Source organism: Rattus norvegicus, chromosome 4 (genome assembly GCF_021556685.1).
Source record: "Rattus norvegicus strain SHRSP/BbbUtx chromosome 4, alternate assembly SHRSP_T2T, whole genome shotgun sequence".
NCBI classification, from domain to species: domain Eukaryota; kingdom Metazoa; phylum Chordata; class Mammalia; order Rodentia; family Muridae; genus Rattus; species Rattus norvegicus.
The window spans coordinates 155,367,879-155,394,141 of record NC_141537.1 but is presented as its reverse complement, the minus strand read 5'-3'; the positions used below and the strand labels follow the sequence as shown (position 1 = coordinate 155,394,141).

Sequence of the window (26,263 nt, the reverse complement as noted above, 5' to 3'; positions counted from 1 at the left end):
TGCTGGGGTGCCTACTCCCTTGCTCTTATTAAACACGGTGCTTGACGTCTTAACAAACGTGTGGTGTTTTAAATGAGAATGGCCTCAGAGGCTCATGTTTGAATGCTCGGTCCTGAGTTGGTAGAGTTATTTGGGGAGATTAGGAGGTGCAGCCTTGTTGGAGGAAGTGTGTCAGCGGAAGTGAGCTTGAGCATCCAAAAGACTTGCACCATTCCCAGGCTTGACCTCTGTCCCTCCTTCCCTCCTTCCCTTCTTCCCTCCCTCCCTCCCTCCCTCTTTTTCTCCCTCCCTCCCTCCCTCCCTCCCTCCCTCCCTCCCTCCCTTCCTCCCTCCCTCTCGTCTTCTCTCCTCTTTGCCTCCATTTTATAGATCACTGCTCACCGCTGTTCCTGCCGCCTTTGCTCTGTCATCTGGGCCTCTAACCCTCTGAAATCATAGCTTCAAATTAAATAAATTCTTTTACAAGTTAGCGTGGTCACACTGTTTTTATCACAGAAATAGGAAAGTAACTCACACAGACAAGGAAAGAAATAAAAGTGATACAGTAGGAAATGAATCAAAATATCTTTATCTACAGCTAACAGGATGCTATACTTAAAAGGCACTGAAGTCTCTACCAGGAAATGCTAAGATTTGAGAAACGTTTCCAACCAACCAGCAGGACACAAACCCAGCAACTTTTCTCTACACCAACAACAAATTTACTGAGAAAGAAACTGGGAGGGGGAATGAACCTAGCCAAGGAGGTGAAAAGATCTCTATGAGGAAAACTTTAAGACATTGGTAGAGGCATACCTTAATCCCAGCACTCAGGAGACAAGCAGGGAAGACCGCTATAAGTCTGGTACCAGCCTGGTCTATACAGGGTTCCAAGCCAATGCGGAATACATAGCAAGATCCCATTTCTAAACAAAAATGGAAGAAGACCCTAGAAGATGCTATGACTTCCTGTGCTTGTAGATTAGAATAATTAATATTGTGAAAATCCCAAAAATGACTTAGATGATTAAAGCAAACTTCATCAAAATCCCAGTGGTGCTATTATTCTCAGTAATAAAAATAACAATTTTAGAGACCAAATGGAAGCACAAAGACCCTGTTCCTCGAAGCTAAGGCAGCCCTTAACAGAAATGCTGGAAGCATTATAACACTTGCTCTAAAATTGTATTCCAGAGCCAGAGTAGCAAAACAGCAGGATACTGACCAAAACCAGAGCTATGGGGGATTGGAATAGAGGATCCAGAAACCTACCCACAAGGCTACAGCCACACACTCTTTGAAAAGGCTGTAAAAAATGAGAGAGAGAGAGAGAGAGAGAGAGAGAGAGAGAGAGAGAGAGAGAGAGAGAGAGAGAACGTGAACACCCTTTCTACAACTCATGGTGGTAAAACTGGATTCCTGCCTGGTCTACAGAGCAAGTTCCAGGACAGTCAGGGCTGCATAGTGCATAGTGAGACCTTATCTTGGAAAACTAAAAGATCTTTCCCCAATCTGTAGGCTGCCGTTTTGTCCTATTGACAGTGTCCTTTGCGTTACAGAAGCTTTTCAGTTTCATGCGGTCCTGTGTTCAAGTCTATTTCCCAGTTTCTCTTCTACAAGATTTAATGTATCCAGTGTTATGTTGAGGTCTTTGATCCACTCGGACTTGAGTTTTGTGCAGGGTGATGAACATGGAACATCTGCATTCTTCTACATGCAGACATCCAGTTTACCAGCACCATTTGTTGAAGATGCTTTCTTTTTTTCCAGTATAGGATTTTGGCTTCTTCGTCTAAAATTGTCTATAGGTGTGTGGGTTTATTTCTGGGTCTTCGATTTGATTCCATTGATCAACTTGCCTATTTCTGTACCAATACCATGGAGTTTTTATCATTATTGCTCTGTAGAACAACTTGAGATCAAGGATGGTGACTCCTCAAACAACCAGAGCAGTAAAGCTGTAGCCTGACTGTGGTATGCATTCCACAACAGGGTTGCCTTGTCTGGCCTCAGTGGAAAAGGATGCACCTACTCTGGCAGAGACTTGATGCGACAGAGTGGGGAGATATGAAGGGCATCCTCTCAAAGGAGAAGGGGCAGGGGATGGGAGGAGGGTCTCTGTGAGGGGGGCTTGGAGCGGGGCAGTGTTCGGGACACACAAACACACACAAACACACACACACACACACACACACACACACACACACACACACACTACAAAATTAACAAAACCCACTAGTGGAAAGGCACAAATAGAGCATTCACTTCTCTGATGGTCACCGATGCATTTTTTTTCTTTTTTTCTTTTCTATTTTTTTTTTTTTTTTTTTGGAGCTGGGGACCGAACCCAGGGCCTTGTGCTTGCTAGGCAAGCGCTCTACCACTGAGCTAAATCCCCAACCCCGATGCATTTTTTAAAATGCCTTGATTTCTATAACTTTATTCATATATATGAAGCTTCATGAAGCTGCTTTCTCATTAAAATATTGTACTTGGGGAGACCTAAATACATATCCCCATGCCGTGGCCACTATAGAATAAATCATGCCTTTTATTCCTTAAAAAAAAAAAAAGAAAAAGATCTTAGAGACATGCCAAACGCCCTATATATTTTTTTCCCAAAAGACCTGGGCACCATAGTAGGTACTTAGTATAGTTTGTTCTGTAATTGATTATTACTACACCATCAACATAGAGAGAAAAGGCCTGTGACAGGGCAAGTGGTAGACAGGATCCACGTTTTTCTTAACATTAAGACACCGTCAGATAAGACCTCAAAGGAGGGATGGCAAGTGTGGGTTTTGACTGTAGAGCGTTCTGCGGGCTGTATAGAGCATGTCCCTAGGTTGGAGCCACAGGGTAAGCAACCTTTCTCACACCCTAAAGAATGGGGCCCGAGCAGTTTACGAGAGCTCTGTGCCTCAGAAAGCCTGCATCGGTAGTAACTCAATGACAGCAGTCTAGCTTCTGCCTCAGGGTGGAAGGAAGAACTACCTGCTGCCCTCTTTGGAAGGCAGGGGTTACCCATGTGCTAAGCAAGCTACAGGAGACTCTGCAGGCACAGGCGGGCTGCGTTCCACCTCAGGCTGAGACATCCTGTGTGGCTGTGTTTTGGCTTGTTATGGCAGCATACACTGGTCCTTCTTGTTTTGAGCAGTTTCTCAGAGAGCCTGGAAGTCCTAGGGGTAGGCCGTCCTCCAGCCCAGACTCCTGGGACCCAGGCTTCAACTCCAACACAGGCTCAGTGCTTATTTATTATTTATTTATTGAGCTTTTCAGTAGCCACAAGTATCACACCCCCACTGAAACTTGGTTTTAGGTTGTTTTGGGTTTTGTTTTCTTTGATGCTCTGCCTCACCTTTGTAGCCCTGGCTAGCCTGGAAACTACTGTATAGCTCTCGTCTCAAATTCACAACAACCCTCCTGCCTCAGCCTTATGAATAGTAGGATTTTAAGCTGTGAGCCATCACAGGTATTTGTTAAATTCAGGTTGGTATGTCAGTAACGGTTTCTTGTGTGAGTCCTTGGCCATTTCGTGTGTCTCTATAAAGTGAAGTTGCTGGGGGCCATGCTCTACAACGTTTTGCTGTCCTGTTCCCTCATACATGGAGCATATACAGTAAATGTTAAACAGGCAGTCAGGAGTAGGGTATATAAAATAGTCCAGGACAGGGCTGGTGAGATGCTTGAGTGTGTACAGACACTTGCCGCTAAGTCTGACAACCTGAGTTTGATCCCCGGGACACACGCAGTAGAAGGAGAGAAGCTACTTCCGGAAATTATGATCTGACCTTCTCACACGTGTCCCCAGGCACGTATGCATGCACACACATCCACGTGACTATAATAAATACATGTAATTTTAAGTACTTAAAGAACAGTTTGATGCGTATTCATAGCATGTCATTCTCTGTAGCGGGGTTAAAGTAAGTATAACTGAGCTCAGGATATACAGGGCCTTAAGATCAACCATCACCGCTAAAACCACCATTAGCATCATCTCTATAGTCTCACATGGACGTTTCTATTGAGTTTATATATGTGTGTATGCTGTCTTCATGCACACCAGAGGAGGGCATCAGATCCCGTTACGGATGGTTGTGAGCCACCATGTGGTTGCTGGGAATTGAACTCAGGACCTCTGGAAGAGCAGTTGGTGCTCTTAACCACTGAGCCATCTCTCCAGCCCTGCATGGGCGTTTCTAACTCACAGTATTGTGTTTAGGGAAAAAAAAGTAGGGGCTGAAACTGAGGATGTAGCTCAGTTGCTAGAAGTTTTTGGGTTTTTTTTGTTCTTTTTTTCCGGAGCTGGGGACCGAACCCAGGGCCTTGCGCTTCCTAGGTAAGCGCTCTACCACTGAGCTAAATCCCCAGCCCCTAGAAGTTTTGCTTAACATGGATGAAGCCCTGGGTTCGGTCCTCTGGTACCACATAAAATCAGGTGTGGCAGGGGTTGGGGATACCAGAAGGAAGCAGGTATCACGAGTTCACAGTCTTCCTTAGATACATAGCAAGATTAAGTCAGCCTGGGCTACATGAGATCCTGTCTCTAAAAGGAAAAGGAAAAGAAGGAGGAGGAGGAAGAGGGGGAGGAGGAGGGAGAGGGGGAGGAGAAACACTACACACAATTAAGCACAGCACAAAACCTTTTTACAAAGAAGGAAATGAACAAAAAAAGGCCCTATCTGACATCAGTCTTCTGTTTCTTCATAGATTCTCAGTCACCGTCATTTGTTGTGAGCTAGTGTAGAATTCAGTAAATTTTTGTTTCCTTTTTTCCTAGGAGAATAAATGATACATCCTAGGCAGTTAGCATAAGGCCTGCCATGACAACTGTCACGCCCTCATAGCATTTACCCGGACAGATATTGCCTCTGGTGTCCTCCCTGAAAGAACCCATTTAACCTTTACAACTGTCTTCTAAGAAAATAAGGCACAGACAGGGTAAGTAATTTCCCCAAGAGCAGACAGCCCAGCAAAAAAGAGACGGGTCCAGGATTCAAACCCAGGCAGTTCAGCGCCAGAGCCTTTGTCTTTAACCACACTTCTGAAGGCAATTGGAGACTCCAACCCTTCCCAATGTCATCCCTGTTCGTACATTGTGTATGCACCTTCATTAGAGTACTCGGAGTACTATGTGAGAATTTTCTGGAAAGATACACAGACACACATGCTCTCACACACATACTCACACAGACACACACATTCACACAAGCATACACAAACACATGCACTCACACACATACTCACACAGACACATACATTCATATAAGCATACACAAACACACACACTCACACAGGAACACACACTCATACTCACACAGACACACTTACACAGACACACTCACACACACACAGACCTACTCACACACATACACACACTCACACACACAGACACACGCACTCACAAATGCAAACACACACAGACACACATGCACTCACAACATATTCACATAGACACACACATTCATACAATCATACACAAATTTACACTCTCACACATGCATACATACTTATATTCAGACACACTTACACAAACACACACACAGACCCTCTCTCCTCTCTCTCTCTCTCACACACACACACTCACACATGCATACACACTCACACACAGACACACACACTCACAAATGCAAACACACACAGACACACACACAGATACACACATAGATATATACATAGACACACATGCACTCACACGCATACACAAACACACACTCACACACATGCAGACACACACACACATGCAGTCTCACACACACACACACACACACCCCTGGTTCTTTCTGTGAGTTTCAAAGTTTGAAGTACCTGTAAGGAGCTATTGATGCATTCTGGACACTATGTGTGGTTTGTGACTGACAGAACATGACCATTTATCGAGACCTTAGTCATACGATATACATAGATCTCCAACTCCAAGCCACTAAGAACCACCGCTTAGTAGACAAGAGTGACAGTATCCTGGAGGAGAGAGGCCTAAGAGAGCCGGGAGTCTGCGGTATGAAGTTTCTAGGACCCCGGTTCTGCCTTGGCAAAACCCTTAAGGATCAAGTTTGCAGCAGTCAGAAAGTAAAGTAGGAAACTCTCTTGTCTGAGATCCAGGAAAGCCTGGTGGAGATGACCCCAGCTCAGCACTGTTTTGGATTAAATTAGCAGCCCTCAACCTGCCAGATCTATTGTCACAGTGAAATGCGTTTCCAGTCCACAAGCGGAATGTTTGCTCTCTGGCAGCCAAAAGCACTTGGAACAGGCAACGATGATCTCATAAAGCAGGAAATCTGAGCAGTTAGTCAGATGATTAACGTGTTTTTGAGCTGGAGGAGCAGAGTGCCATTTAATGAAAATATCATTGTAGGCGCAGGAGTTTCCAAGTTGGGCGACAGCTTAGAAACTCATCACTTCAAGTCCTTGCTCTGTTAATATGGTAACTGACTCTTGGTCTGTGTGCTTGTGTGTGTTTTTTGAGACAGGATCTCTATGCGTCCCTGCCCTGGAACTGGCTATATAGACCAGGCTTGACCTGGAAGTCTCAGGAATCTGCTTATCTCTGTCCTTGGGATGTTGGCTGGGATTACAAGCATGTGCACCCATCATGCTCAGATAAATTGACACTTTAAACAAAAATAGGAGAAATCAGGACTTTTGACTAAAAAAAAAAGTGTAATTTTTCCACTATTTCCTTCCTCCCTTGCAAGACCTGAAACCTTGTGTCTCCAGTGCGGTCTGGGTGCCTGGTGACTCCGTTTTCTTTTTAGCTCGTTCGTTCTTTCTTTCTTTCTTTCTTTCTTTCTTTCTTTCTTTCTTTCTTTCTTTCCTTCCTTCCTTCCTTCCTTCCTCTCTTTCTTTCCTTCTTTCTTGCTGACTCCCTTTGAGTATTTTGCCTGCTTGCAAGTTTGTGTATCATGTGCGTGCCTGGTAACTAGAAGTATCCATGATATTCCCTAGAACTAGAGTTACAGGTGGTTAAGAGCCACTGTGTGGGTGCTGGGAATCGAACCCAGGTCCTCTGCAAGAATAACAAGTGCTCTTAACTGCTGAGCCATCCATCTCTCAGTCCCTTGGTGGTTTCTTTTTAAGGGGTGTGTTCTGTTTAGTGTTGGGAATAGGGCCTGGGTTTTCACACAGACGTAAGCCTGGCCCTACTACTCAACTATACCCTTAGCCAGTTTTCCCCCTTTGGTTTGACTTTCAATTCTAGAATCAAGCAACATTTCAGTTTGTAAAGTTGTCTTACTTGCGTTAGCACACTCTTCTTCTTCCCCCGTGGTTCCCACATTGCAGAGTGCTTTCAGCTCTAGTCCTGAAGAAAGGAGCTGCTGGTTAGAAGGTGGGGTTAGCCCTTCCTCAGTCTGTACACTCTACTTTAGAGACAGGTCCTACAGGTAGTCTGTAGATCTTTCTCTTATCTAGTCATGCTTATGAGATAAAATTATTTGACAGTCTGCTTGTACTGATTTTCAAATAATAAAAACCAGCCACGAGCTGGAATCTCAGTAAAACCCACATTTTTTGCCTTGCAAATGTACAAAAGCTTTCTTGCCCCTCACACGACCACCCAACGTCTTCAGGTTGTATGGGTTTATAGCAAGGTTCTGGGTGCAGAGGTTCTGAACTATAGCTTAGTTTTGTATTCTCTATACCAGGCAGAAAGGGTGGGAAAAGAGATAAGCCCCAAACTTGGATGCTCCTCTCAGAAGTCAGGTGAGAATTTCACACACACTTTTGACTTTCTTGGTAAATTCTAGCAGAATTCTTAAACACTGCCCTAGTATTGCTGATATAGAAAATGTCCTAACATGCTTCAAAATGGTCCTGCATAGGCCTCACCCAGCGGTCTGGCAGCATCCGTTATGCCTTTCGAGCTTGTCTTGTATTCTCCATACAAGCTCGCATGGCCGTGAGCAAATGAACTTCTCTCAACTTTTAAATGTTCTCATCTATAAAATGGATTTACTCTGACCAGAAGAAAAACAAAACCAAGCAAAGCAACATCTCAACAGCAAAACATCGGGCCTTCGAAAAGCGGTAGCTGTCACTCTGAGGTGACTGCGGTAGCTGTAACAGAAGGGAAGCCTTGGGGGGAAACTCAGCAGGAAACCAAGAACTCCTCTTCTGCGAAAAAAGGAACTGAAACAACTCTGCTGGGCCCTGCAAGCAGGGCTGAGCTCCAGAGTTTGCTGTGCAAGGGCTGGAGACCTTCAGCCTGGCTCTGGAGGAGTGGAGGAACCAGTCTGCTCTGGAGCCCTCGGCTAGGCAGCCAGGGAGTGCTCCCCGATGGCTGCAGTCAGCTGACCTTGTGCGAACACTCCCCCTTCACCCCCTCAACCCCCGCTGTCCCCAGTTCCCCCTCCCTCATCTCCACTCCCTCCTCCCCTCCAGGCTTGCAAAGTTCAAATCCAGGCAGAAAGGAGTGTGACTTGTACCGACACTAGAAATGCTAGTAGTCTTCAAAGTTCCAGCCTTCACACCTACATCGGTGCAGCTGCTTGCTGTACGGCTCTCAGAACTTGGTAAAGAGAGAGTGAACTCGGTTCAGGGCCTCGACCGTATTTACAGAACGTTGTCCATTACTCCTCACAAGAACCCTCTGGAGTGTGTACAGTTGCTCTAGGGCTGTAGGACCAAGGCTCTACGGTGACTGGGTTGGGGACACCTCAGAGGCAGGGCCCTTACCCAGCCAGTATCTGGGTTACAAGGCATGGTTTTTTGTTTTTTGTTTTTTTTCAATAATTCAGCTTCATACTAGGACACTAAATAACACCCCTTCGAAAACCCCACAGGCTTCCTTGTTTGCTTGAAGGCCATCATTGAGGTCGAGTGGAGCTTTCTGAAGGACTTTCCAGAAGGGGTGCGAGGGTGTGCCTTTGGATATGAGGGACACACTTTATGTCCCCCATACGTTACTGTACATTGAGCCACTCTTTCCACAAGATAGTCTTTGTTGTTGTTGTTGTTTGTTTGTTTTGTTCTTTGTTTCTGTTTTGCTTTCTTCGTGTTGGAGGCTGAAGGTGAACACAAGGTCTTGCAAATAAGTCTTCTACCACTGAGCTACCCACCCAAGTCCACAAGCTGTTCAACCCCACTAGCCAAAAGAGGACATTCCCCTGCCATGTCTCTTCTGGAGCCCCTTCCTCTCAGATAATGGGGACAGCCCTGTGTCATAGACCATTCTGTCACTCTGGGGTGGGGTTTTGAATTGCCAACTCGTTCCTGAGGCTTTATAATACTTGCTCTTGGTCCCAACGTCTCCTGGAGCATCTCTAGTTCCCAATTTACACCCCATACTTACTCATTTTTCTATTGTTTGCCCTCTGAGGTAGAAGGAATGACACCAGAGTGAGGGGCTATGTTCTGATTGGAACGTCGGCGCCAAATGCCTCCCCTGGCAAGACCCCCATCTCAAAAACAAAACTTCATTTATTGAGTGTTCCTCATATTAAAAAGCATTATTCTATCCAGCTAGAGCACCTGGATAAGAGTTTATTAAAGGCAGACTGGTGGAGAGCAAGAGCTCATGGACAGTCCATTTCCTTGTTTCTTAATAACCTATGAAAGGGAGCTTTACTTCCCAATGGCTCTCTTTATAGATGAGGATCCTGAGAGGTTACTCTTGTATGAGGCTCAGTGGTAGAACATATGCCAAGGCTCTGGTTTGATCCCCTAGTAGCACCAACTTGGGGGGCAAAAAAAAGAAAAAGAAAAAGAAAAAAAGAATGTGGGTCAATGAGGCAAACAGTGCATAGGATCTAGCTGTAGGAGAGAGAACTTTCTAGATAGAGGAAACAGTTATAGGAGATTAGCATGAGGGGGTTGTGGACAGGGGTGGCTTGCACCATTTTGCTTGCTAGGCAAATGTGCACAAGTCTTGAGCTATGAGTTCTCCAAAGTCTACTTGAAACCTGAAGGAAAAACATTGCTGCCTGAATGTTAATGGAGGGCTTTGCACCCATTAGGTAAACTCTCTATCACTGAGTTACATCCCCAGGCCAGAACGGAGCACCCCAATTAATTCTTAAACTCAAATAATGCATTTTTCAATGTGGGGGTGCATGCCTATAATCCCAGGTTTTTGGATGCTGAGGCAGGAGGATTGCTGAGAGCTTGAAGCCAGCTTCATCTCCAGTTGTGAGATTTTGTCCAAAAAAGAAAGCTAATTAATCTTGGCGTGTGTTGCTTGTATTTATTTGCAATTTTTAAAAATAATAATGTTTAGAAAATCAGAAAAAAAACAAAGCAATGTTATTTTAAAGGGTTCAATATACAGATTCTTATTTAGCGAGTGATATGGTGTATTTTAATATATTTGATTTAAAAAGAAGAGTAGAACGAGCGGAGCAGACATGGCATAGGGGCTGGGATGTACTCCTCAGGGCACGGGGAGCCACCCGCAGAATCAATCGGGACAATGCTCTCTGTTCCTGCCCTCCGCACAGAAGGGAACCTTTCCTCGGAGCCAAAATTAGCATAACCCGATAGCATTCTACAATCCTATTATTCTCCCATTTCCCCATCACCAACCTGACTCAGCAGTCTAAATTTACTTAAGACCTGGGAGTGTGGGTTTTGCCAATTCTACCCCTGCACGCTTTGAGACAGAGTTCCACGCTGCAGCCGAGGCTGACCCCTGACTTGTAGCAATCCTCCTGCCTTAGCCTCCCGAATGCTGAGATCGCCCAGCATGAGCCAAGCCCAGCTTGGCTAAATCCTTTCTTATTAAGCCCAATAAAATTGTAGTCTAGGGAAGGACTAGCGCCCACGTGATCCAGATAGACATTCAAATTCAACTCTGCTGCTTGCCTCGTGACTTTGCACAAATGACTTGACTTTTCTGAACTAAAAGAAAAAGGCGTAGCATGTCCCTCACGGAATTAAGGGAGGCGAACTGCACGTACAGCTCCTGCGACAGATTGTGTATTTAGAAATAAGCTGTAGGCTTGTCAGACAGAGGCAGCTGTTCCTATCCCTCATCAAGTTGAATGAACAGAGGGTAGGGTGAATACTTTGATCAATTTTCTGAAGTAAAAATTGTCCCCACTTTACAGATGGGGGAACTGAGGCTTAAAGATCAGATAAATGGGGGCTGGGGATTTGGCTCAGTGGTAGAGCACTTACCTAGGAAGCGCAAGGCCCTGGGTTCGGTCCCCAGCTCCGGAAAAAAAAAAAAAAGATCAGATAAATGCTCAGTGAGCCGTGGATAGACAACTCCAAAAAGATCTAGGACTAAAAAAAAAATTGTACTGTCATTGTGACTAAAGAGAGTATTCAACTTTCCTGCATTTGTACTTATGGACAAATAAAGTAACATTTTGTTAAAGAGAAAGGTCTAGGACAGTGTGTGTGTGTGTGTGTGTGTGTGTGTGTGTGTGTGTGTGTGTGACTCTGTGTGTGTGACTCTGTGTGTGTGTGAGTGTGAGTGTGTGTGTGACTCTGTGTGACTGTGTGTGTGTGTGACTCTGTGTGACTGTGTGTGTGTGTGACTCTGTGTGTGTGAGTGTGTGTGTGACTCTGTGTGTGTGTGAGTGTGTGTGTGTGTATGTGTGTGTGTGACTCTGTGTGACTCTGTGTGACTGTGTGTGTGTGACTCTGTGTGTGTGTGTGTGTGTGTGTGTGTCTTACTGCTTCTCTCCTTTTGGATCCACTGGAAAGGGGCTTGGTAACCAATGGCTCCTGGAGCCCTCTCCCCTGGCCTGTGGGCCTCCATCTACCTTTTCGCCCACCCCTCCCAACACCCCTACTCCACCCCCACCTTGTATTATCTTCCTGGTCAAAGAGCTTTGGGGAGACTCAGAGGGAACGCCTGTCTGGGATGCCTTCCAGAGCACCTCCCTTCTAAGGGAGCAGATAAGTAGGTCACATCAGGATGCTGGGGGTGGGAGGGCAGGCTTCTATGGGAGGAGGCAAAAATACTTCAGGTCTCATGGAAAATGGAGACAAAATAACCGGGTTTCTTCCTCCTTCCTGCTTTCTCAGTCTCTCAGGGGCAGTTGCCTGTAGGCCATGGCCTACAGGAAGGTGTTTCCGGTCCTGGTGACCTGGGAGGTCACCAGCAACAAGCTGAGCTCTTGGGGCTTGGATACTAGTGGCGAGTGTATGGGCAGAAAGCTTGTGTCTCCTACCCCACCCCGTCCTACATACCTCCCTTCAGGCTCCCTCACACTGCCCTGCTCCAGTTTTCTCCTCTGTGGAGAAGAGAATACTCCACCTTGTTGACCTGGGAGGCTCTGGCCTGATCACCTGGAGCAGCACCCGGGCTTGTCCAGATCTGGGTCCTGGTTACTAAGACTACTATGGCAGTGCAGTCAAGTCTTTGCAAACCCTTTTCTCACCAGCTCTCCTGCCAGCGCTCTGCGTCCAAAGCATCGGAGGATCCCACAGCTGGGCAGGTGGCTATGGGGCCCCCCAGGCAGAGGAGGCTGTGCAGGGCAGCAGGACACCCGCTCTCCATACCCTGCCTGCCTCCGTAGACTCTCAACCTCCCTCCCCTACAGTTGGTTCTTTTCTCTAGCTGACTGAGCCCTGCTGGAGTTAAGAGTGCTGGGGTCCTGCTACTAAGAAAATGTTGGAGAGGTCCTAGCTGTGTGCGGACCGAGGCTGAAAACTGGCATTGACCTCGCAACAGTGTCCCAAGTTTGCACTTATGGTTTAAGACAAGGAAGAACAGAAGGACAAAAAAACCTGAGACCTTCAGCCTGGGGAAACTTTCTGTTTTCCTGGAGTCGAACTCTACAGGGGGACCAGTATCTTCTCTCCTGTGTCTAGCCCAGGGGCTTCCCCTGTCCAGCCTTGGCTGCATTTGTGAGGGGTGTAGTGCTCTCCCACCTGACTCTTGTTTCCATGAGATTCCCTCCCCTGACCACTCAGGGTATGAAGTCCTCTGCTCCTCTGCTCTAGAGAAGGGAGTCTCCCCCACCCCTTGGGTTCTGTTCCCACATGCCCTGTGGGAAGGTCCACTCCTGCTTTCAGTCGCTCTCACTCTTGCAGAGCAACTGAGAGGCAATGCTGGGTGTCAAGAGAGAGACATCCATCTACGCCTGGGTCTTTCATTATACTTAATCTCCCCGGTGGGGCAGACTTGTCAAACACACCTCATTCCCAGGCTGGAGGAATCCCAGTTATCTCTCATCAGAGTGGGTGTAAATCCCCACAGGTATGCAGCAGGCAGGTAAGTTCGGTGCCAGGATGGGGGTGCCTTGTACTAAAACAAAAAACGTTCAGACTTGTAAAATGTATATCTTCTGTTGCTCTCCAATTCCCTGGCAACTATGGGCTGGCTTCATCCAGGGCCTGAGCAGGCACACTTCAGACAGCCGAGGAGGAGAAAGGCCAGTCTCGAAGTCCCCGTATCCCCCACAGTCAATTAGTCATGCATTTAAGCAGAGCTTCTGAAACCTCACTGTGCCTCAGAGTCACCAGGGGGTTGTTAAAACTGTCACCACTTGTCTTGTTGCTGGGTTCTAAGACTTCTAATAATACTTGAAGCTGTGACTGAAGTCCTGTATATGGTTTCTTGCCTCTGAGTGTGTGTGTGTGTGTGTGTGTGTGTGTGTGTGTGTGTGTGTGTATGCTAAATGCATCGATGCTAAACATTTATCTTTTTTTTTTTTTTTTTTTTGGTTCTTTTTTTCGGAGCTGGGGACCGAACCCAGGGCCTTGCGCTTCCTAGGTAAGCGCTCTACCACTGAGCTAAATCCCCAGCCCCACTAAACATTTATCTTAAAGGGCACACTTTACATGGTGTCTTTACCCATTCAGATCACAAGCACCAACCCTATCACACTTTCATGTGTTGTTTGCTTTGAAACAGGATCTCAGGTATGCTAGCTGGCCTCAAACCTTCTCTATGGCAAGGCAGCTGATCTTGAACTCCTGATCCTCCTGCTTTCCAAGTGCTGGGTGGGGTCTAGCATGTGTGGGTGACTGATGGAAAGACTCTTGCTATTCTGAACTCCATGCTGGTCTTGAACTCTCTCTCCCTTTGTCATGTAAAACATGGGTCCCTTGGACAGGATCATGGCAACACTGTGGTAGCTGAGGTGGTAACCACCATGGGGCCTATTGACTAGAGGTTGGGTAGGATGAGCAGAAGGGAGATGGTGAACAACGCGATGGCTGACATTCCAGGGAGTACACTGGAGGTTTCGTTATGCTTCTCAGAGAGGGGCACAATTAAAACCATATGGATTGTTAACGTCTGAAATATTCCATTTAATATTTTCAGTTTATGATTGATTTTGGGTTAAAAGCCTTGGGGAAGCAAAAATCTCCATTAGGAGATTCAAAGACTAGAACACACTCCCAGGGTTTCTGGTTCTACATTTCTTCTTCTTCTTCTTCTTCTTCTTCTTCTTCTTCTTCTTCTTCTTCTTCTTCTTTTCTTCTTCTTCTTCTTCTTCTTCTTCTTCTCCTTCTCCTTCTCCTTCTCCTTCTCCTTCTCCTTCTCCTTCTCCTTCTTCTTTTCTTCTTCTTCTTCTTCTTCTTCTTCTTCTTCTTATTATTATTATTATTATTATTATTATTATTATTAGTTTGAGACAGGGTCTCATTTCATAGTCCTGCTGGCCCTGAATTTAGCAGAGATCTGCCTAGCTCTGCTTCCTAAGTGTTGGTCTTAAAGAAGTGTGGGACTATGTCTGGCACCTGGTTTGACATTTCAAACAATCTTGACATAAAAGAATGGTGCTGTCCAGGGACCATGTGTGGCAAAAGAAAACTTAGGTCTGAGTCCCAGCCTGCCACTTTGTAGCTCCGAGCGCTTGTAACCATAGTTTACTGAACTTCAGTTCCTTAGCCATGAGGTAGAGTCACCTGAGAGGAAGGAAACTAAGTTGAGAAAATGCCTCTCTAAGATGGAGAAAACCTATAGTACGTTTTCTTCATTAGTAATTGATGTGGGAGGACCCAGCTTATTGTGGGTGGTACCATCCCTGGGCTGGTGGACCTAGGTTCTGTAAGAAGGCAGTCTGAGCAAGCCATAAATAACAAGCTAGTAAGCAGCCTCCATGGCCTCTGCATCAGCTCCTGCCTCCAGGTTCCTACCCTGTTTGATGATGAACTTCGATATGCTTTTGGCCCGAGAATTAGACTGTATGTGGATTTGAAAGAGCTTATCATTTTCCATGGCAATTTTTTTGTTGGACTGCCATTGGCTCAGATATAGAACACATATTTCACAGACACAAAGCCTGCATTCAATTGGAGAGAGAGAGAGAGAGAGAGAGAGAGAGAGAGAGAGAGAGAGAGAGAGAGAGGAGAGACCACCAAGACACTGTTTATCAAGTTGGTTTGTTTCCTGCACAGCAGATACCCTGCCCAGTGCTGTGGCTGATTAGAGACAGATCATATGTGAGAACTCTAAAGCCCAGTTAAGCTTCCTGCCTCTTAGTCAGGTATGATGGCAACAAGCCTACAATACTCAGAGGCCTAGTGGGTAGGATGGCATCTACCATCTGAGATAGACAGCAAGACCCTGCATCAAAACACCAACGAGCAGGAGGGAAACCATATTCCTGGAAGGAATGTCCAAGGTTCAGGTAGAGATCCCGGAAGGAATGTAGAAGGAATAAAAGCTGCCTGTGTCCTTCCCCACCTAACCTACTCCCCTTGTCAAGATTCCTACATAACACCCAGAGAGGCACTTAGCCAGGACACCAAATTGGGTCTTTAAAGATTGTTTCCAACCAGATTTTTTAAATTCTAGCCAGGCATTGATGGCTGAAGCCTTTGTCCCAGCACTCAGGAGGCAGAGGCAGGCAGATCACTGAGGCCAAGGCCAGCTTGGGCTACAGAGGGAGTTCCACACAGAGAAGCCATTTCCTGAAAAACAAGACAGAATAACAACAACAACAACAACAACAACAACAACAACAACAACAACAACAACAACAAAAATTGTGTGCAAGCAGATGTGTGTGCACACGAATGTGGGTGCCCAAGGAAACATAGGGTCCTCCATAGTTTTAGGTGTTTGTGAGCCTTCTGATGTGGGTGCTGGGGAGCCAGAGCCTGAATCCTCTGCAAAACCAGTACCTGCTCTTAGCTGCTGAGTCATCTCTCCTGCTCCTCAACCAACTTCAGAATAATTCTTCCCTGCGTCTCTCCTTCACTCACACACAGCCTACAGCTCTCCCCAGATCGCTGGCACTCAGTCTCCCGTGGCATACTCCTTCTTTTCCTTCCTCTCGCTTCGGCTCACAGTTCTGACCACAGAACATCCTGACCCTACTCAAAGTCATGTTCATTCCTCAAAGCTCACACAATAAAAGCTGACTTTTGTGACAATCCGTCTCAAATGTTTCTACATCGGGAGAAATCTACTCTTCTCTGTCTGTCTGTTTATGTTGGGTCTTCAAGGATAATTATGATTTATCTATTCATCTATCGGTCAGTTGTTATCCCCCACAAGTGACTTTTCTTTAGGAGATAGTAAAACACAGTATTAGAAGTGTCAGGTTTAAGTTTGAGCTAAAGTCAAGGTGCCAACCACTCACGCCTTATTACTTATGACGTGGCCCCTCCATAGGTGCTATGGAGAAGAAACTCAGTGGTTGGCAGACTTGTAGACCTGTGTCTTATACTAAAGTCTCTTTGTTTTTTTAAAGATTTATTTTATGAATTAAGTACACAGTTGCTCTCTTCAGACATACCAGAAGAAGGTATCAGATTCTATTACAGATGGTTGTGAACCACCATGTGGTTGCTGGGAATTGAACTCAGGACCTCTAGAAGAACAGCCAGTGCTCTTAACCTTTGAGTCATCTCTCTAGCTCCTAAAGTCTCTTCATTGAGCCTACTCATATGTATATGTGTTATGTGTATGTGTATGTGTATGTGTATGTGTATGTGTATGTGTATGTGTATGTGTGTGTGTAAAACAAGAGTTGTCTGCTAGAGAAATGGGCTCAATTAGTAAAGTACTTGCCACACAAGCCTGAGGACCTGACTCCAGTCCCTAGAACTCTCATAAGAAGGACTGAGTGCAGCAGTGCATGGCTGTAATCCAAGTAATAGAGAGGCAGGGACAGAAGAAACCCCAAGACTTGCTAGACAGCCAGTCTAGTCAAAGAGGTAAGCTCTGGGTTCAGTGGGAGATCCTGTACCAAAAAATAAGGTAGAAGGTCTTAGAGGAGGTTCAGAAATTAAAAGCACTTGCTGCTCTTCAAAAGACCTAAGTTTAGTTCCCAGCACCCATGTGAGACACCTCCCAGTCACCAGTAGCTCCAACTCCAGAGGATCTCATACCTCTGTGACCATTTACACACACATGTGCAAGTCCACAGACAGACACACAGACACAGACATAGGTACATACATATAATTTAAAATCTTAAAAATATAATAGAGGGTCTGAAGAGATGGTTCAGTGCTTAAGAGCACTGACTGCTCTTCCAGAGCTCATGAGTTCAAATCCCAGCAACCACACGGTGTCTCACAACCATCTGTAATGAGAATTCAAGGCACTCTTCTTGTGTGTCTGAAGATGGCTATAGTGTACTTATATATAATAAACAAATAAATCTTTTAATAAAAAGTATAATAGAGAGAAACTGAAGAAGATACCCATTGTCACCCTTTGGCCTCCACATATATGTGCACTAGAAGAAACACACACACATGCACACGCAGAAGTTGTGCTGTGTACAACTGTTGAAAAGTGGAAGTCATTAAAAAGGAGATGGCTTCTAACACACAGAATTAGTCAGCTGGTTGCTTTCTATGGTAATCAGAGACAGGATAAAAACGTCTGCATGTACATGAACGTATGTTTACTATTATTCATATTCATGGATCTACTGATTTGTATGTATGGACACATCTGCTTTTCTAACCCCTTTAAAACTAAATCCTTTTACTTTCTGCTCTAAGGATAATCATATGTTGGTAGAAAATTTGCAAATGAAATAAAAAGTAAAAAAGAAAAAAGAAGAAGAAGAAAGTGAGTCATTCATAATCCCACAGTCCAGAAATAGCCAGTGAACACGTTGGTGTGTTTCCGGCCAATACTAAGACATGCATATTTATTCTTCATGATGTTTGAAGGCATTCAAGATTAAAGGTTTATCCAGTACTGTGTCCTTTATTTCTCTCTGTGTGCTTTCTGGTATCTGTGATGGGTAATCTTGGTTGCTAACTTGATGTATGTAGGAAGAGGTACCATCAACCGAGAGCTGCTCCATCAGTTGGCCTGTGGGCATGCAAGCCTGTGAGGCATCTTCTCAGCTCTTGGTTGATGTGGGAGGAGTCAGTCCACGATGGTCTTGGGTTGAATGAGAAAGGTAGCTGAATGTGAGCCTGGAAGCAAGCCAGTTAGTCTAGTTCTTCTGTGGTTTCTGCATCAAGCTCCTGTCCTTGCTTTGGCCTTCCTCGACCACAGACTGTAGGCTCTAAGCTAAAACAAAGCCTTCCCTCCCCGAGGTCCTTCTGTTCATGGTGTTTATCACAGCAACAGAAACCAAACTAGAATAGTATTCATTTAAATATTCTTCAAAAATCTTTTTAAACTATCTATTCATAGCTGCAACAATCTATATTTAACCATTTATTTATCCCCATAAATCTCAATCAACATCCTTGCATATCTGAGCAACTATTGAATTCTTAGACCAAGCCCCCCCCCCTCCTGTTGTGTTGTTGTTTTTTGTGTCTTGAGGCAGGATGTCTCTGTACAGCTCTGGCTGTCCTGGAACTCACTCTTGTAGACCAGGTTGCCCTTCAAACTCAGAGATCTTCCTCCCCCTGCCTCCCAACTGCTGGGATCAAAGGTGTGCACCACTACCACCCAGCACATAACAGTCTCTCTTTAAAAAAAAAGATTTATTTATTTATTTATTTATTTATTTATTTATTATATATAAGTACACTGTAGCTGTCTTCAGACAGAACCAGAAGAGGGCATCAGATCTCATTACAGATGGTTGTGATCCACCATGTGGTTGCTGGGATTTGAACTCAGGACCTCTGGAAGAGCAGTCAATGCTCTTAACCACTGAGCCATGTCTGACTGTTCTTCCAGAGGTTCTGAGTTCAATTCCCAGCACCCAAATGGCAGCTCACAACTGTCTGTAATTTCAAGATCTGACATTCTCACACAGACATGCATGCAGGCAAAACACCAATACACATCTAAATAAATAAATAAATAAATAAATAAATAAATAAATAAATAAATAAATAAATACACTCTCTTAATGCATATTCCCAGCTTGTTTTCTGGAGCTCCCACTTGAAAATAGAGGAGACTCCAGTTTCTGGTTCTGCATATAAGAAGCTTAAAAGACCCCACTCTGATGGGACAAGCAATAGTTAACTGGCTAAAGATTCAACATCTCAACTTGTCTCTGAAAGAGAAGTAGGCAAACAGGGAAAGCAAATCCCTCGAGCTGGAGGGGCAGGCAGATAGACCAAGGGTATCATAGCCAAGCAGAGAGACTCTGGGGTGAGGTGGGGTGAGGTGGGGTGAGGTGGGGTGGGGGCTCACTGCTGCAGGTCTGCAACGGAGGCAGAGGCAATGTGTCTCAGAGTCACCACGCCAGGAGTCCCACTGTAATGAGTGAGGAAAATGCTTCATGCATTTTACCTCTAGGAGCCCGCTAAGCACTCAGAGTAAATGCTGTAAGAAAACTCCCTCTTGCAGAAGGAATGGGAACAAAATCATTTTGAAATAACAGAGGATTTGCTCTTTTAAATATGGTCTGCTCTCAAGACATTATTAACCACAGCCTACATTTTTTATCACAGCCTCACTGACCCAAGGAAAGAAAATACTGTAGTACACACTGGCCATTTTGTCGCACATAAGAAGTCGAGGAAGGGAGGGTTGATAAGCACTTCTGAAGCTCACAGAGGCTCAGGAAGGCCCATCATTGAGGGCCATCGAACCCTCGAACACCTACCATACATTACCACAATAACTATCTATTTACAACATTCTTTTTGCCTGATACTGGTGTATCTACACATCAAGAGTTTATAAAGACACGGTTTAAAGAGAGTGAACAAGATGCTAGAATCAGACATGACAGGGATGCTAAACTTATCTGACAAAGTTTAAAACTCTGAGCTGTGCTAAGGACCCTAAAGCAGACAAAGAACAAGTAAAGACTGAATGAGAGTAAAGCCAGAAGAAATCCAAGGGGCTGGGGGCGTGGCTCAGTGATAAGGTGCTAGCCTAGCAGGTTCAAAGTCCCTAGATTCCATCCCCAGCATCAAAAAGGAAATTAAAGGTACAAGCTCAGAATACCGGGAGATGATGTCTTATTACATGAAAAAAAAAAAAGAACAAACCACAAATCTATCAAGATTGCATAAAATAAAATTTTACGACAGGTAGTGGTAGCGCTCAATGAGGGGTGGGGGAAAGAATCAAGAAGAAACACTAGAGATGTCAAGCCCTGGACAGAAACACAGACAGCCATTGACAGACTTATGTGTGGGTGACGTGGCTGAGGAAAGCCTTTCTGGGCTTGAGGATGTGTCTCTAGAAAAGCTCCAAGCTGAAAGCAAAGAACAGAAACCGATGGCCAGGATAATCAAAGGCTGTGTGTGGCTCCTGCAGCAGATGTGGACAAGCATCTGAGGAAGAAGGAAGGGACAGAAGACATAGTCAAGTCAAAGATAACTGACCAAGTGGACCTCCAATGCTAATAAATCACAGACCCAGGAAACAGAGAACTCTAGGCAGGAGGGAAAAAAGGTTTCAGAAAATTAAAGATGAAAATTCCCAAAAGAAGACAGTACAGTCAAACATTTAAGGTACTCAGAAGGGCAGAGGTGGTTCAGTGGGTAAAGGCTCTTGGCACCAAGGCTGATGGTTTGATCCCTGAGACCCACAAAATGGAAGAGAAGCGGCTCCTGAAAGCTGTCCTCTGCCCCCCAAGTTTGCACTATGGCACACAGGCAAACCCGTTGAAATGAGAGAGTAAGACCATTAAGATGGCTCAGTAGGTAAAGGCATTTACCTCAGCAGTTCAGCCATCAGAATTCATTTCCTGCCACCCAGGTAAAGGCAAAGGAGAAAACCAATTCCACAGAGCTGTCCTGTGACCTGCACACATACACCAAGGTATGTGTGCTCGTGTACACGCAGCATGCATGCACACACATACAATAATAGTAAGTGAACTTTAAAGGTAATGAAATAACCAGCAGACTACGACACGTTAGTATAAACGACCACAGGTCACCATAGCTAACCTTAACAGCTACCCTGAAGCCCATAGTGAATGGTTCCAAAACGGATAAAGCTTCAAACGGCTGAGAAACACAAAGTATGACGTCATGCTCTTGGTTACTGAATGACAAGTGGAAAAAAATCGGAAGTGTAGAAGAATAAACTATACAAGAAAACAAGTAAGCTAATTGCGTTATCAAAATATGTGTGACACCCAGGAAACAAGTTAACCATTGATAAGGACCACAACCTGTTGAAGGAATTAGGTACAACTAGCTTCCCTGGGTTTAAAACTAGACAGTCACAGAACCTGGGCTAGCTCCTGAATACTGTACGAGGCTGGGCTGCTGTGTGAAAGGCTTTCCGGGTTGAGAGAGTGCCGCCATCAAGATGAAGTGGCCCGGAAGACAATGCGTAGGAAGGGAACATTAATGAAGCCAGTTTAAAAAGAACCAGGAAACAGCCCAGTTGAAGAAAGAGTCAACAGACTCAAGAAATCTGAGTTCAGTGAAGAAACCAGACACCTTGACATGGATTTAGAGGAACGCCACAGTGAAATGGGTAAGAGGTTACAAAATAAAATAAAAGAGGAAAATAAAGACTTTTTTCTAGAGACTTGAGGAATTGCAGAGTCAAGACCTGAAACAGAAGGCTCTAGAGAAACCAGCCATCAATACCTCCTGCTTAAGACAGAGATCTTCGGGGTTGGGGATTTAGCTCAGTGGTAGAGCTCTTGCCTAGCAAGCGCAAGGTCCTGGGTTCGGTCCCCAGCTCCGAAAAAAAAAACAAACAAACAAAAAAACAAAACAAAACAAAAAAAAAAACAAACAAAGACAGAGATCTTCTCCCCTAGACCACACCAGCTAAAGATGATACAGGATGTACTGGAGAGATGGCTCTACGGTTAAGAGCACTTCCTGCTTTTGTAGAAGACTGAAGTTCTGTTCCCAGCACCCACATGGCAGCTCACAGCCATCTCTCTGTAACTCCAGTTACAGGGGACCTGATACCCTTTCCTAAACCCTGGACATCAGGCGTGCATATGGTATACATACATGTAGACAAAAGCATTCATACAGTAAAATAAAGAAATAAACCTTAAGGGGTTGGGGATTTAGCTCAGTGGTAGAGTGCTTGCCTAGCAAGCGCAAGGCCCTGGGTTCGGTCCCCAGCTCCGGAAAAAAAAAAAAAAGACCTTAAAAAAGGATTATAGGGATTGACCATAATTTTAAGTCTACCGAGCGTGAATATCTAAACCACAAGTAGGAATTTGACCCCAGTCAGTGCCTACAATCCGGTGTACAGGAAACAGAACTTTTGGAAAGTGAGATGAGCGAGGGAGAACATTCTCTGTGCAAATGACACCAGATCTGAGATGTGTGATTTGTTAAAACACAAAAAGAAATATGCCAGCAAAGAAACAGCATTAGCAGCCTGCAGAAATGCCTTTAAGAGCACAGTGGTTAAGAAACAGTCGGTAGAGTGCTTGCCTAGCATGCACAAAAGCCCAGCTTCCCCAGCACCACATAAAAGTGGGTGTGGTGGTGTTCACCTGTAGTTCTACCCCTCAAGAAGTAGGGGCAGCAGGTGGGGTAAGAAGGTCAATGTCATCCAGAGCTATACAGTGAATTCTAAGCTAGCTTAAGACACACGAGACCTTGTCTAAAAAAGGAAGGAAGGAAGGAAGGAAGGAAGGAAGGAAGGAAGGAAGGAAGGAAGGAAGGAAGGAAAGAAGGAAGGATCACAGTGGAGAAGCTAAACAGAACATATAACACTGAAAGCAAGAAGGTAACGCACATTCTCAGCTTCGCGGCAGCACCATGAACAAGATGATCTTTCGTTGAAAGAATTCATATTGGCTAAGAGTCAAGACAGTGATTACCAGTCAATTACTAAAAACTCAAGGAAGCAGGTTACAGAGCATTAAACCGTCCTGGGTGTTCCACACATTGTCAGCAGAAACCAAATTTGAATCAGCTGATGATGAGCGTGTGTAGAAATATCTTCTTATTGCTGAACGCGAGACAGTTTACCTCCTGAAGAATACACTGGAATTTATTTCTGAAAACTGTAATTTCTGTGATCTCTTTGAAGGATTAAACTTTTTTTTTTTTTTTTTGGTTCTTTTTTTTCGGAGCTGGGGACCGAACCCAGGGCCTTGCGCTTCCTAGGTAAGCGCTCTACCACTGAGCTAAATCCCCAGCCCCCTTTGAAGGATGATATCTTAAAGAGTACAGAAGTTTAGTGATGAGTTTAATATAAGACGGGGTGGAGCCAAGCGGTGTAACTCACTGAGCAAGCACTTGGGAGTTCAGTCTCCAGCAGTGGCAAAACAAAACAAAACAAAATAAAATAAAATAAATCAAAAACAAAAAGACACTGACTCAGATCTCAGATACACAAAACTGAGGGAGTTTGTTGCAGTAGACTTGACTTCAAACAATGTTAAAAGTTATTTAGACGAAAAAGAAAATAAAATATGCCAAAAACGCAGATTTATTGAAAGAAAGTAGAGGGCTCAGATTTATGGAACTTGTGAGACCCTTGGTTTGATTTTAGAATGATGGGAACAAAAATAAATATATAAACAAATGTAACAATGCCAAAGAAATAAATGCAGGTAAAGTGAAAACTTCATTTTTATTATCTGTCAAAAAAATTTGGGGGGTGGGGTGGAGCAGGTTTGAGACAGGGCTTCTCTGTGTAGCCCAGGCTGTCCTGGAGCTCACTCTGTAGACCAGGCTGGCCTTGAACTCAGAGATCCACCTGCCTCTGCCTCCTGAGTGCTGGGATTAAAAGTGTGTGCCACCATCACCCAACCTCATTTTTTTTTTTTTGGTTCTTTTTTTTCGGAGCTGGGGACCGAACCCAGGGCCTTGCGCTTCCTAGGTAAGCGCTCTACCACTGAGCTAAATCCCCAGCCCCTAGACCTCATTTTTTAAAAATCATTTTTAATATCAATAGTCTAAATGCATCACTTAAAAGACAAACACAGCAGCTTAGTCAGTAAAGCTCTTGCTGTGCAAAGATGAAGACTTGTGTTTAATTCCCAGAATCCCCTCAAGGCCGATGGCGGTGGTACACTGACAGTGCAGCGATGGAGACAATAGTATATCCTCCGGGCCAACCACCCTAGCCAATGTGGTGAGCCCCAGATTAGCAAGGGACCTTATCTCAAAAAGCAAGGCAGATGGCCTGAGAAATGACCCCTACTTCGTTGTCCTGAGTAGACCTGTGCCACCAGGCCCAGTGAGTAGAACAACCCTTCACATACATCAAACTATGTGAAGCAAAACTCACAGAAACGCAAAAGATGGTGCTCCCTGCTGTCTGGCACTGCATGAGGCTAGCTAACACATGGACTTCCAGGGATGAGTTTGTCTCTGTCTCTCATCCCACCATAGATGCTCTAGAACAGATTCTGTCATGGGTGGCTTTCTGTAGAGTCTGGAGATTTGAACTCAGGTCCTCACGCTTGCACAGTGAGCTCTTTACCCATGAAGCCATTTCTCCTGCTCAGTTTTCCTCTCTCCTTGATGTTAGTGATTGAATTTAGGGCCCCACACATGCATGGCCACTAAACTAGATTTGCAGCCTTCGTTTTGTTTTTCAGACAGGGTGTGTCTTTTGCCCCAGGCTGACCTCAGTTATTTGCTACTGTGTCCAGATGATGGAAATCAAAATCCACACAGGAAGATGGACTCATTGTTGTTAAGATGTCAGTTCTTCTCAGTTTGAACTACAGATTCACAACAATTCCAAGCAAAACAAATTCCTGGCTATCAGCAATATGGCCCTACAGTTTATATGCAGAGGTAAACGCCCAGGTCTAGAACAGCTAATTATACAGTGTTGGAAGAAAACAAATGGAAAAAGATTTTTTTAAAGTCCTTTTTTAAATAGTTTGTCTGACTCTTGGAAAAATGATCATGCAACTTACAGCTGATGCTACTCTGCCTGGTTGGCTTTCTGCCTTTGCTAGAACCTTCCATTTCCTCTAGCCTTCCAAGCCTGTAGCATCAAGGGTAGGATACCTGACTGCCTCTCCCCAGTACACGGCTGCTTACCTCATGCTGTCGTTGTCTGAATGAGACACTGTCTGTCCCACACAAGAAAGCCTTATAGACTCAGGTCTCAAAAAAGTTTAGGTTTTTCCAAACTATGAAAATACAGAGTTGGCCACCTGCCTCTTGCTCTCTAACGCCCCAGCTTTCCTTGTCTCTAAAGGAACAGCTGGATATGTAGCAGCCACTGTCCCAGGGTTTGGGGGAAAGAACGGCAAAGAATATTAAATCATTTTCTGACAACACAGATCTCATTAGCTCTTTGACGAGAGGAAGCAGAAGCCGAAAGGAATCGAAACAATCCACTTTCACATATCTAAAGACACGTGAGGAACCAGCCCCGGGGACACTGCCTGAAATGGGACTAAAGAGCAAAAGCCAATGGCGCGTGTTCAGAGAAGGGGTGAGGAAGAGAGATAGTAGAGCTGGGGGTGGCTAATAAGTGACCGAATGCTACCTTCACAACCGCTCCCAGACTCCCCCCTTCTCTTGGCTCCCCACAGAACTTACTTGAAGGTGGATGATTTCTCGGTCTGACTCCATCTTGCTGTCCTTGGGCCACTTGCCACCCGCCGAGTGCCTGTAGTTTGCGTGGGCTCTTAGCCGGGCAGTCTGTGTTTCCAGCTCTTCTGAGGTGGGAGACAGCGCTGCTGCAAGACAGACCAGCTATTCATCCGCTGATGCGGGATACTTGGCTTGGCCTCAGCCCCTGGGGGAGGCGCACATGTGTGCAAGTTTCTGCCCTGCATGTGGCATATTGATAAGTGGGCTTTTGAGTTTTGTCCATCTAGTCCCAGCCAGGCCGTCTGAGGTGACGGCGCCTGCTTTGAGGCAGGAAGGTTTACTACTGAAAAAGTAATTCTGCATGTTTACCAAGGAAATTGGAGAACAGCTCTTAACGGGGTTTTCACACAGCACACTAGATGCTCAGTGTAGGGTATCTGGTCACCAATCGTGGGATGGCTTCAGCACAATCCCAAGACAAGAGTTTCTGAAGTTTCTCCCTTTCTGTCCCTTGTTCTGTTTGTGTCCTCGGTTCCTAAGAGTAGGG

The 26,263-nt window shown here is 45.0% G+C and overlaps 1 protein-coding gene across 3 annotated transcripts in view; it reads right to left on the bottom strand.

Moving 5' to 3' along the window:
* Positions 1–25,884, bottom strand: part of Ninj2 (ninjurin 2) — a 100,764-nt gene extending 74,880 nt beyond the window's left edge. For 2 of the 3 annotated variants that reach the window (XM_087659140.1, XM_087659141.1), the window contains exon 1: positions 25,723–25,776. Coding sequence is in view for 1 of the 3 variants with exons in the window: in NM_021595.3 (NP_067606.1) it covers positions 25,723–25,755 (33 nt within the window). In the remaining 2 variants the exon portion in view is untranslated. 3 annotated transcript variants of the gene reach the window in all.
* Positions 25,885–26,263: the final 379 nt, after the last annotated feature.